Below are 12,465 nucleotides of genomic sequence, written 5' to 3'. Positions count from 1 at the left end.
ACCACAACAAATTCCTTGTGTTTGCGCACACTTAAGCGGTGAATAAAGCTCATTCTGATTCTGATTCTAATAAGAAAGCACCCCTACAACAACTTCTGAAAGTGAACGGTATGTGTTTTACTCGAGCATTACATAAAAATGTCATTTTAACATGAGTTTAGGAACTGAATAATAAAAAGTAAAAGTAAAACACTGCTTAGTGGTGAATTCAATATGCACTGATTCTTATTTAAGCTACAAAAGTTATTTAGGTAAGAGCAGTGAGTGATTTTCTCTTTGTCTTTTGTTCATGGCCCCAAATATTGCAAGCTGTAGCGATATGCATATTGCGATATGTACATTTGCGATATTTCGATATATTGCACAGCCCTACTGCTGATTTAAAGACATTTATCAGACGGTTTTTTAAAAATATGACTTTCAAAAGAGAACATGATGCTTTTCAAATAATGCATTATTTTATATGTATATATTAAATATATATTTATGTTAAATGATAAATGTGAAGTTTTCTACAAATGCAAAAAGAAAAAAATTCAGTATATTCCAGTACAAATATCTAAACATTCTTAAATCAAGGTACAATTAATGAGAAGCAAAATGATAATGTAGGGTCTTGTTTTCTGAAAAATTTATAAAAATTAATGACTTCTAAAAAGAAAAACCACCTGCCAATGGGGTAAGAACAATACACTTGTTTTCCTTTTAAATTTAGTTAATTTTTAAGCATAAAGTCACTTAATTTGGACACATTTTTCAGAAAACCAGACTTGTCATTTTGCTTCAAGTAACTGTATCTTGATTTAAGATAACAAGTCTCGTTTTTAAAAAATATAAATCACAACTAAGTGACTTTATGCTTAAAAAAAGAGAAGCTTACAATAAACATGAAACCGTAAACTTGTTTTTCATTTAAAGTACGTTTTTATTTTTTTTAAACCAATTTTTTTTAAAGTAAAATTTCTTACCCCATTGGCAGATATTTTTTTTTATTGTTTTAAGCATAAAGTCACTTCATTTTGATACTTTTTTTTAGAAAACGACTTATCTTAAAGGTGACATATCATGAAAATCTGACTTTTCCAGGTTTTAAGTGCTATAATCAGGTCCCTGGTGCATCTACCAACCAAGGACGTGGAAAAGGGATCTCATTATAATATTTTCGCCCCTTAATCTGTACGTTTCCACCCACGGCGCCGCTATTGTGTTTTCGCAAGCGACAATGGTGTACCAGTTCTAATGCCATGACGAAAGTTTGAGCAAAACATGCTAACTGTTCTGTCTTTGGCTGCACAGACGAGCACAGAACACTATTTAAAGTCCCAGCCTCAGACGAGACAAGAGAGCAGTGGATTTACTGATTTATTTACTGTATATTGCTGCTGCCACACAGATCTAAAATAAACATGCGATTTATTTCCCAGCTGTTTACCTTCACAGACATAACCAACTGTTTTGTAACTCGTGTGTTTTTAAATGTAAACTTGTGTGTGAATGAAAACTTAGTTTAGTACTCACATGCTGTGACAGCCGCTTTCTGTCCGTGTGCTTCGGATGTGCGCGCTCAGAAAACCGTATATCAGTTATTTAAACTCATATGGTTTAAAACGCATGATTTCAGCGCGATAAACATGATAATCAGAACCATAACAGATGTTTTTAGGAGGTCCGAGCTGTAATGGCGCAGCTCTATTCTGGAAAAGGGGGCGGGGAGCAGCAGCTCATTTGCATTTAAAGAGACAGCCCCGAAAAACAGCGTGTTTCTGCTTCCACTCAAAACAGGCATTTTCAAAATGATATAATAAATGATCTGTGGAGTATTTTGAGCTGAAACTTCACAGACACATTCTGGGGACACCAGAGACTTATATTACATATTGTAAAAAAGGGGCATAATATGTCTCTAAGTAATTTTGCTTCTCAAGTAAATCTATCTTGATTTAAGAATGTTTAGATATTTGTACTGAAAACAAAACAAAAATACTGAGGAAGAAAATCATTGTCTCTTTAAATAACACCTGCATGTGTAACTCACCGTACTGAACCCCTGCTGCAGGTCCACGGGGTCGATCAAGCTCTGTGTGCTTCGCGCTTTCTCCAGCACCGGAAGCATGACTTGAACCCACAGTGTGGAGTGCAGACGTACAATGTCATGGATGTTGCTGAAAAGCCGCGGGGGCTCCACCTCAACCAGGAGACTGTTGTCCTGTAGATTCAGCAGGCCGCACAGGAACAGCTGCACAAATAACACAATCAGCATCCAGTTTCTATTTTAGGGGGAAATAGTGTAGGAAAAGACCTGATTTCATTCACTAGGATTGATTGGATTATAAATAGTACATATGAATAAGTCTCACAATAAAGACAAGGAACATTGGCATTAAAAAGGGCAACTTTAATGTGGTTTGGAATCTTCTGAAAATTACTGACAAACAAATTTAAACGGCTGAAGCGACTTACATCAGTGATGACCCTGAGTTTCTTGATGTATGAAGCCTCGGTTTGGAACAGTTCCCATATTGCCTCTTGCTGTTGAAACTGACGTCTACTTAGACTCTGAAAACAGGCAGAAAAAAGTCAGATTGCCCTGATAAAGTCGCATGTGAAATATTACAAATCAGATATCTTATATTGGCAGGTCTGGGATGCAAATTGCAACTGGTTTATGCGAAAACTGAGGCCACTGCAATCAATAATTATAATTGGTTATGTACACATGTCAGTTTGAATGATCAATAGATGGAAATGGTTATGTATTGTCCAATGACAGAAGATCAGTCACAGTGCATCAGTACCTCGGGGTCTTCCAGCAGTTGCCTCCAGCTCTCCTCGAGTGTCAGGTTTGGCTCCTCCTCTTCCTCCTCCCAGGAATCCTGGTGGAAGGCGAGCTGAAAAGGAACCTTGGGCAGACCGAACTGTGTGTATGCCTGCAACTTAGTATGAAGCAGCTCCACGCGGTCCACCTCCTAACACACACACAAAACGAGAAAATATTGTAATACATAATATAATATAATACAAAATGTTGCTTAACCGATTTCTTTTTAAAGATATTAATACTTATATTCAGCAAGAATGCATTAAATTTATCAAAAGTAGCAGTAAAGACATTTATAATGTCACATAAATAATATAACTTTCTATTCATCAAAGAATCCCCAAAAAATCATTTTCAGTTTCCACAAAAATATCAAATCAGCATATCAGAATGATTTCTGAAGGATCATGTGACACTGAAGACTGGAGTAATGGCTAATGAAAATTCAGCTTTGCATCACAGGAATACATTACATTTTAAAATATATTAAGATATAAAACGGTTATTTTAAATTGTAATAATATTTCACAATATTACCGTTTATTTTCTGTCATTTTGATCAAATAAATGCAGCCTTGGTGATCATAAGATACTTTTTAAAAACATCTACAAATCTTACCAACCTCAATTTTGAATGCTAGTGTACTAAATAATTATCTTATTCATAATAGAAGATATTTCAAAGAACGCCATGGTATTGCCATGGTCCAAAAATCATCGCATTATAATGGTAAATATCTCAAAAATCCCATAGTGGTTTGTTTTGTTAATGATAGAACCAACCAACTATAAACAACTGTAAAGAGTCCCTAACATTAACAAAGTTTACAATTTAACAAAAACACAGCACAATTCACATCAGCAGACCACCAAAAACTGGCAGACAAACGAGGCACCAACAAAACACCCCCGACAGGGTTTATGACAACCTTACAAACACCCCTTTCACTAACACCACCTTCTCTTTAACCTCACAATTAAACACCATCCATTCATGTCAGTGACCCTCTCTGATGACCCGTGTGCCACTGGGGCTATTGTCTTGTAATGGGATGGACGGTGTACTTATGACAACGAGTATTACGCATTGAGTGCTTCCAAACAATAGAGGCCAGACACAGGTGGACTGTACTGGCTGCTGGAGATGGTGATTTGGCCCTTGTTAAACCTTCTTTTGTGAAATAGAGTCCCAGTGGGACACAAGAACACTCCCATCTGTCTTCTTTGGGGGTTTCATGGCTAATTGTGAAAAGGATGGAAGTGTGAAATGACAGGTGAGTGACAGCTACCATCTTTATTAGTCAAGCATCTGGTGTAAGTGTAGGCCGAAACTGTTTTTTTTTATTTTTTTTTTTATTAAGGCTTATGGGATGTGATAGTCATCTAATAAAAGAATAGTTCACCCAAAAATGAAAATTTGCGCACTCTTTCGGCCATCAAAGATGTAGATTAGTTTTTTTCTTAATTAGAACAGATTTGGAGAAATTTAGCATTACATCATTTGCTCACCACTGGATCCTCTGTAGTGAATGGGTGCCGTCAGAATGAGGCGCTTATAAAACATCACAATAATCGACAAGTAATCCACATGACTCCAGTCCATCAATTAATGCCTTGTGAAGTGAAAAGCTGTGAGTTTGTATAAGGTGGGACACAAGAACACTCCCATCTGTCTTCTTTGGGGGTTTCATGGCTAATTGTGAAAAGGATGGAAGTGTGAAATGACAGGTGAGTGACAGCTACCATCTTTATTAGTCAAGCATCTGGTGTAAGTGTAGGCCGAAACGTTTTTTTTTATTTATTTTTTTTTATTAAGGCTTATGGGATGTGATAGTCATCTAATAAAAGAATAGGTCACCCAAAAATGAAAATTTGCTCACTCTTTCGGCCATCAAAGATGTAGATTAGTTTTTTTCTTAATTAGAACGGATTTGGAGAAATTTAGCATTACATCATTTGCTCACCACTGGATCCTCTGTAGTGAATGGGTGCCGTCAGAATGAGGCGCTTATAAAACATCACAATAATCGACAAGTAATCCACATGACTCCAGTCCATCAATTAATGCCTTGTGAAGTGAAAAGCTGTGAGTTTGTATAAGAAACAAATCCATTATTAAGGCATTTTATCTTTACACCGTCACTTCTGGCCAAAATATGTGTCCGTAATTCATAACAACACTTCCTCCAGTGAAAAAGCGCATCTTCTTGTCCTCTCACATCAAAATACACCAACATGTGTGTTTAGAGCTACTTTAGACTGTTTTTGGTTGTAAATGGTGCTTGATTTGTGCACATTTCTCTCCTGATTCAGACGAGACAACTTTTTCACTGGAGAAAGCAATACTATGGACAGACGACTTGCATTTCAACTGGAAGCCACAATTTTAAGTTAAAAATATCTTGATGGATTTGTTTGTTACAAACACGTGGCTTTTCATTTCACAAGATGTTAACTGATGGATTACTTCTCCATCTTTGGACTACATGTGAATTACTGTGATGCTTTTATCATCTGTTTGGACTCTCATTCTGACGGCACCCATTCACTGCAGAGGATCCATTGGAGACCAAGTGTAATGCTACATTTCTCCAAATCTGCTCTGATGAAGAAAAACTCATCTGCATCTTGAACGGCCTGAGGGGGAGAACATTTTTATAAATCGTAATATTCAATTCCAGGTTTATTTGAAACTAGATTATGGTGCAACCTACTATAGACATAGATATTTCATCAGCCTCCAGTTTGAGTTTCGGTTTCTTTGGCTCATCTTTACATGAGATCTTTTTACTGGAAATCACACCATGGAAAGTTGCACCATCACGTCCTGCTTTCCTTGAACTTCCTGAGGTTTTCAAGATGAGTGAGATAAGGTTTACCTTCCCAGATCCGGCGCCGAAGAACACGCTGATCCGATTGGTGGCACGGTTCTTCCAGTTATCAGGTCCGGCGGCCACACCGGGCAGAGAACCTCCTGGAGCCCCGCCTGGTAAAGGCCCACCCAGTATGGCCAGAGTGTCTGGTGATGGGATGTTGGCATCGCCCAGAAACTCTGTCATGTTCTTCCGCCGACGGGCCTGACCCTGTGAGAAGGAAGAGATGGAAAATCATAAGATCTGGGTGGGAATGACAAAATGTTAACAAATGCATAAAAACAGAGGTTTGGGAGAAGGATAAGTGTGTCAAGGACAACAGACCGAGAGATACGAGAGAGACCGTTATCAGTGTGTGAGAGAGGTAAACAAGAGATTTAGAAAAAGACAGAGATAGGACGGGTGGAAGTAAATAAAGTAAATGTACCAGCATTCATCTAAAGATAACAAACCACAACCACAAAATAAAATAAACTGGAAAAAAGGGTTGGTACACTTTTGTAATCACAGTATCTTTAAAGTTTAAACCTGACCTAGAAATAGTGCAGAATAGTAAATATTTCTTACTTCACATCATACCATTTTTTAAATAAGTTTTCATTTTCAGGGTTAATTACATTTGAATATATTAATATATATAAATTTTAACATGAATAAATGAATAACTAAAATAATTAACAATTATTTACTTAAATATATACAAATTTATATATTTTCTGTTTAGATTTTTAAAATAGTAAATTTTAAGTTTCATCTTATATACATAAATATATTTATTTAAATAAAAACATTTATAACTAACTAAATACATAAAAGTGAATATTTTCTGTTAACATTTTTCATAATTAAAATGATATATACATTTTTTAAATTGTCAATTGTAAATTGCAGTGGAATATATATTTAAGAGACATAAAAACACTGAGAAAAATACAAATTTATAACTAGGATTAGTTGACTCGGTTGGTGAGTTTTTGCTTTGCTTCTAAATCAGACCTCTTCATCACAAACTATTTTTTTATGCATATTACCATTTTATCATTTAAAATGACATATTGCCCAACCCTAGCTGGACACATGGAAAAAATAGAGCTCCTACAAAGTGATGACATAAACAGAAACAATAATGCATTATGATTCATACTGATTTTTCCAAACAATAAGATCCTGCTGAATGTTACAATTTCCGCCTTTACATCAAACCAAAATCAAGGAGGTCAGCAACCCTGCTCAGAAAGATCAAGATTGCTATTGTTTCACAAGCAATTTTTCTATTTTTCTAATTTTTCTTTCCATTTAGACGCATTCCCTCTTACGAGCTGTGGCGAGTTTAACAAACAAACAGCTGTTTAGTATCCAAGGAAGTAGTGATCTCTCTGAGCGGGAGGCAGACGGGCTTGTTGACCCTTCGCCAGGGCATAGGGAATTCCACTGCCCTCACTGCTGTTACCCACTAAAAACTCCTGCAAATTCCAGAGACGACTACGACATTTTTGGGGAATGCACAAAAAACAGGAAAGGTCTGAAGACAAAACAATGGAATTCCCTAAACAAACACGAGTGAAGCCGATACCTGCTGCAATAACAGAAGTATTTGATTTGAACACTTCAGAGACTTGTGGAGGTGTTTTATACAATTAAATGCATTTCTAAATAAAGTATATTTTACTAAGACTTTTCTAAATGTTTTTTAAAGAAGACAATATGCTTACCAGTGCTGCATGTATTAGATCAAAAATACAGTGAAACAGGAATATTGTGAAAAATTATTACTATTTAAAAAAAAAAAAAAAAACTTTTTTATTTTAATATATTTTAAAATGTAATTTATTCCTATAATGGTAAAGCTGAATTTTCAGCATCATAACTCCAGTCTTCAGTGTCACATGATCCTTTATGATCATGATCAATGTTGAAAACAGTTGTGCTGTTTAATGTTTGTGAAAAAATTTTAAACCTTTTTTCAGGATTCTTTGATTAACAGAAAGTCAAATGATTAGTATTTATCTTTTCTCTGTTGGCAGGGCAAATCAAGAACATCCCTGCAATGGAGGAAATAAAAGAATGGTGGATTGGCCACGATGCCCCCCGTGCTAAATTTAGAACAGAGGCAAAGATACAGGCAGACGATGAGCTTTGATGAGGGGATTTTTGCAGAATCTGGGATGAAAGGATGAGGACGCAGATGTCAGGAAATGTCCCTAACTTTGAGGAGGATGGACAACGGACGTCTGACTGCTGGTTATAACCACACTACCATCACTGGGGATGAAAATTCAAGACAAAAAGTGACTTTTGGCACAAAATTAAAAGTTACTGCCATAAAAAAAAAACTTTTTTTCATTCTGTCCATTTTTATGATTGTTTTATAATTTGATCATGGGTTTATATTATATTACGCACAACCAACAAAGAAAGTACTGTATAAACATCAATGGGTAAAACAAATGCCACATCAAAAGGGAATCTTTCTGTTGAAAGCCACACATCTATAATTTACATGGATCGTTAAATCAATATTTAGCTTTTTTTCCCCCACTTAATTCAACTTACAAACAACACCCTTGATAAACTTTACACAGCACCAGTAAAGCAAATAATTTCTCCAAAAGCTAAAAAAAAGCAATTCGTTCAAACTCATGCAATGACACCCACTTTAGGATCAGCTGTACCCGGTGATTCTCATTCTCTGCGGATGGACTGAATTACCAGCGAATTTATGAAGCATAACAGGGTTTCCAGAGCGTCTGATCTACTCACCATGGAAGCGAGCGGCATGTCAAATGAAAGGTAGACCATGGTAATCGCTCAGCCGGGTTCATGGAGCCTGACCCATGCTAGAGCCAGCTGCGACGATCACTCAAAGCCTCCCCTCTTCAAATGCTCACAAAAACACCAACAGATACACGAATACTTTAGACCCTGCAACTCCTGGATGGGCGTCAAGAGAGTTCTTGAGACAAAATGAATCGTGTAAAATTATTAATCACTCATTTTAATTCAGTGCCCCGTCATTTCCTTCTAAAAATATGAAGTGCTTCAGGGCTCCCTACTAGGTCCTTTATAGTTTCCCAATGCTTCTCAACCTGCAATGAGAGGTAAAGCTGTCCGACTGAGCCTGTCTGCCAGCATTACTGAATAGGACAGCCCAAACGTCATGGCAACTAGGAGGATCCAGTCCCATTGTGCGGGACAGGAAAGAGAGGTGTGGCTGCTAAAGACAGAGGGTCACATGTAAAGAGGGAGGGGAGAAGAAAACTGCTTGCAGGGTCCCAGGAACACATCCTGGTGCCTCAAAGAAAGCCAACAGTTGCTTTGGCAACATATTTTTGATTTAAAACACCTATAAAAATAAGTTTACTTCATTCCTTGTGCACGGAAACAGTTACAGGTTTAAGAAAAGTACATTTAAGACTTTTACAATCAGCTTAAAATCATATTTTACATTACAAAACTGTTACTGCGAGTTTATTCATTTAATCCATTTAATGATTTAGTCTATCATTATTAGATAGAGGTTCTGATGATCCTCTGGATTTATGATAAATCGAAAGTTACAGGAGCATGGCATTCCTGTACTATGAATGATTTCCAAGCATCCTATTCCTGGTTTACTGTAACAGGGAAATGATCTCAGCAATATGAAACTTTGGGGAATCCCAGACTATAGTATGTTCTGCAACAAGTCTTGAATTTCTGCATCGTTGTTATTAATCTAAACAAGATATGGCCAACCTAATGACGTGTGAGCACTACTTTTACATAAAATAAACAGGTTCATCATCTTTAATGAAATGACTAAGTGGATGTTACTCCTCAATACAGCCGTTTAAAAAAATGAGACCCAGCCCTGGATCTGCAGGTTTAGCATATTAATAACTCATTAGAGGGCATGTATGCATGACCTGATGTACACTGAAATGAAATTTAAAAACAAATTCATTTGTTAAAAATGTCGACTATAAAAAATTAAAACAAATTAAAACAATTATATATATATATATATATAATAAAACAATACAATAAAATAGATATATGTGCTGTTTAATGTTTGTGAAAAAATTTTAAACCTTTTTTCAGGATTCTTTGATTAACAGAAAGTCAAATGATTAGTATTTATCTTTTCTCTGTTGGCAGGGCAAATCAAGAACATCCCTGCAATGGAGGAAATAAAAGAATGGTGGATTGGCCACGATGCCCCCCGTGCTAAATTTAGAACAGAGGCAAAGATACAGGCAGACGATGAGCTTTGATGAGGGGATTTTTGCAGAATCTGGGATGAAAGGATGAGGACGCAGATGTCAGGAAATGTCCCTAACTTTGAGGAGGATGGACAACGGACGTCTGACTGCTGGTTATAACCACACTACCATCACTGGGGATGAAAATTCAAGACAAAAAGTGACTTTTGGCACAAAATTAAAAGTTACTGCCATAAAAAAAAAACTTTTTTTCATTCTGTCCATTTTTATGATTGTTTTATAATTTGATCATGGGTTTATATTATATTACGCACAACCAACAAAGAAAGTACTGTATAAACATCAATGGGTAAAACAAATGCCACATCAAAAGGGAATCTTTCTGTTGAAAGCCACACATCTATAATTTACATGGATCGTTAAATCAATATTTAGCTTTTTTCCCCCCACTTAATTCAACTTACAAACAACACCCTTGATAAACTTTACACAGCACCAGTAAAGCAAATAATTTCTCCAAAAGCTAAAAAAAAGCAATTCGTTCAAACTCATGCAATGACACCCACTTTAGGATCAGCTGTACCCGGTGATTCTCATTCTCTGCGGATGGACTGAATTACCAGCGAATTTATGAAGCATAACAGGGTTTCCAGAGCGTCTGATCTACTCACCATGGAAGCGAGCGGCATGTCAAATGAAAGGTAGACCATGGTAATCGCTCAGCCGGGTTCATGGAGCCTGACCCATGCTAGAGCCAGCTGCGACGATCACTCAAAGCCTCCCCTCTTCAAATGCTCACAAAAACACCAACAGATACACGAATACTTTAGACCCTGCAACTCCTGGATGGGTGTCAAGAGAGTTCTTGAGACAAAATGAATCGTGTAAAATTATTAATCACTCATTTTAATTCAGTGCCCCGTCATTTCCTTCTAAAAATATGAAGTGCATCAGGGCTCCCTACTAGGTCCTTTATAGTTTCCCAATGCTTCTCAACCTGCAATGAGAGGTAAAGCTGTCCGACTGAGCCTGTCTGCCAGCATTACTGAATAGGACAGCCCAAACGTCATGGCAACTAGGAGGATCCAGTCCCATTGTGCGGGACAGGAAAGAGAGGTGTGGCTGCTAAAGACAGAGGGTCACATGTAAAGAGGGAGGGGAGAAGAAAACTGCTTGCAGGGTCCCAGGAACACATCCTGGTGCCTCAAAGAAAGCCAACAGTTGCTTTGGCAACATATTTTTGATTTAAAACACCTATAAAAATAAGTTTACTTCATTCCTTGTGCACGGAAACAGTTACAGGTTTAAGAAAAGTACATTTAAGACTTTTACAATCAGCTTAAAATCATATTTTACATTACAAAACTGTTACTGCGAGTTTATTCATTTAATCCATTTAATGATTTAGTCTATCATTATTAGATAGAGGTTCTGATGATCCTCTGGATTTATGATAAATCGAAAGTTACAGGAGCATGGCATTCCTGTACTATGAATGATTTCCAAGCATCCTATTCCTGGTTTACTGTAACAGGGAAATGATCTCGGCAATATGAAACTTTGGGGAATCCCAGACTATAGTATGTTCTGCAACAAGTCTTGAATTTCTGCATCGTTGTTATTAATCTAAACAAGATATGGCCAACCTAATGACGTGTGAGCACTACTTTTACATAAAATAAACAGGTTCATCATCTTTAATGAAATGACTAAGTGGATGTTACTCCTCAATACAGCCGTTTAAAAAAATGAGACCCAGCCCTGGATCTGCAGGTTTAGCATATTAATAACTCATTAGAGGGCATGTATGCATGACCTGATGTACACTGAAATGAAATTTAAAAACAAATTCATTTGTTAAAAATGTCGACTATAAAAAATTAAAACATATTAAAACAATTATATATATATATATATACATATACATATATAATAAAACAATACAATAAAATAGATATAAAATAAAAATCATATTTATTTCCCTCAATGGATGCACAGAAACAAAATAAAAATAAAATTCCCTCAGTGAATGCACAGATGTTTACCCTCTAAGTGCTATGAATAAACTTTAACTCCTAAGTCAAGTTAAGTGTTTAACAGTCAGCTGAGGTGTTTAAGTAAACATTTCCCCACTGGTTGCGTTTACCAGCACTCAAATCAGTTCCTCTTCCCCCTAGTTAAAATATTACTGCTTACCACAACATACTCCGTCCTAAACATTCCCGTACGAGACCCTGATTCCATTCAACAACAGACTGACCACTGGGAACTGATGCATGTAGCTGCTTTTTTACTTAAACCTTTTCAAGACAACATAGTTCAGCTCAAGAACACAACAAACCAGCGTGAAGATAAGAAGAGCTACGGTGAAGATAAGAACAGCTTTTGATCAAGCTTTGAATAATGATGATCAAGATGAAACTTCTAAATTATTAACTTCTAAACTAAGCGAACAGAGTGTGTTAAAAATGTAAAAGATTGGATGACCAATAATCTAATGGATTACAATTTGCAACTAGACGGCTGTACTGTTACTTCCTACAGTCAAAAATCTGGGTGTTATATTAGATAG

The 12,465-nt window shown here is 36.5% G+C and overlaps 1 protein-coding gene across 4 annotated transcripts in view; it reads right to left on the bottom strand.

The window, feature by feature from the left end:
- Positions 1-12,465, bottom strand: part of LOC107599151 (pleckstrin homology domain-containing family G member 5-like) — a 78,795-nt gene that overhangs the window by 7,680 nt on the left and 58,650 nt on the right. For all 4 annotated transcript variants that reach the window (XM_016290679.1, XM_016290673.1, XM_016290666.1 and 1 more), the window contains exons 8-11: positions 5,698-5,901; positions 2,796-2,966; positions 2,461-2,556; positions 2,036-2,236 (exon numbers count right to left, since the gene is read on the bottom strand). In XM_016290679.1, the coding sequence (XP_016146165.1) occupies positions 2,036-2,236; positions 2,461-2,556; positions 2,796-2,966; positions 5,698-5,901 (672 nt within the window). The remainder of the gene's footprint in view (positions 1-2,035; positions 2,237-2,460; positions 2,557-2,795; positions 2,967-5,697; positions 5,902-12,465) is intronic.

Source organism: Sinocyclocheilus grahami, unplaced genomic scaffold, assembly GCF_001515645.1.
Source record: "Sinocyclocheilus grahami isolate Dianchi unplaced genomic scaffold, SAMN03320097.WGS_v1.1 scaffold13.1, whole genome shotgun sequence".
Lineage (NCBI taxonomy): Eukaryota > Metazoa > Chordata > Actinopteri > Cypriniformes > Cyprinidae > Sinocyclocheilus > Sinocyclocheilus grahami.
This window is presented reverse-complemented; position numbering and strand designations above follow the sequence as displayed.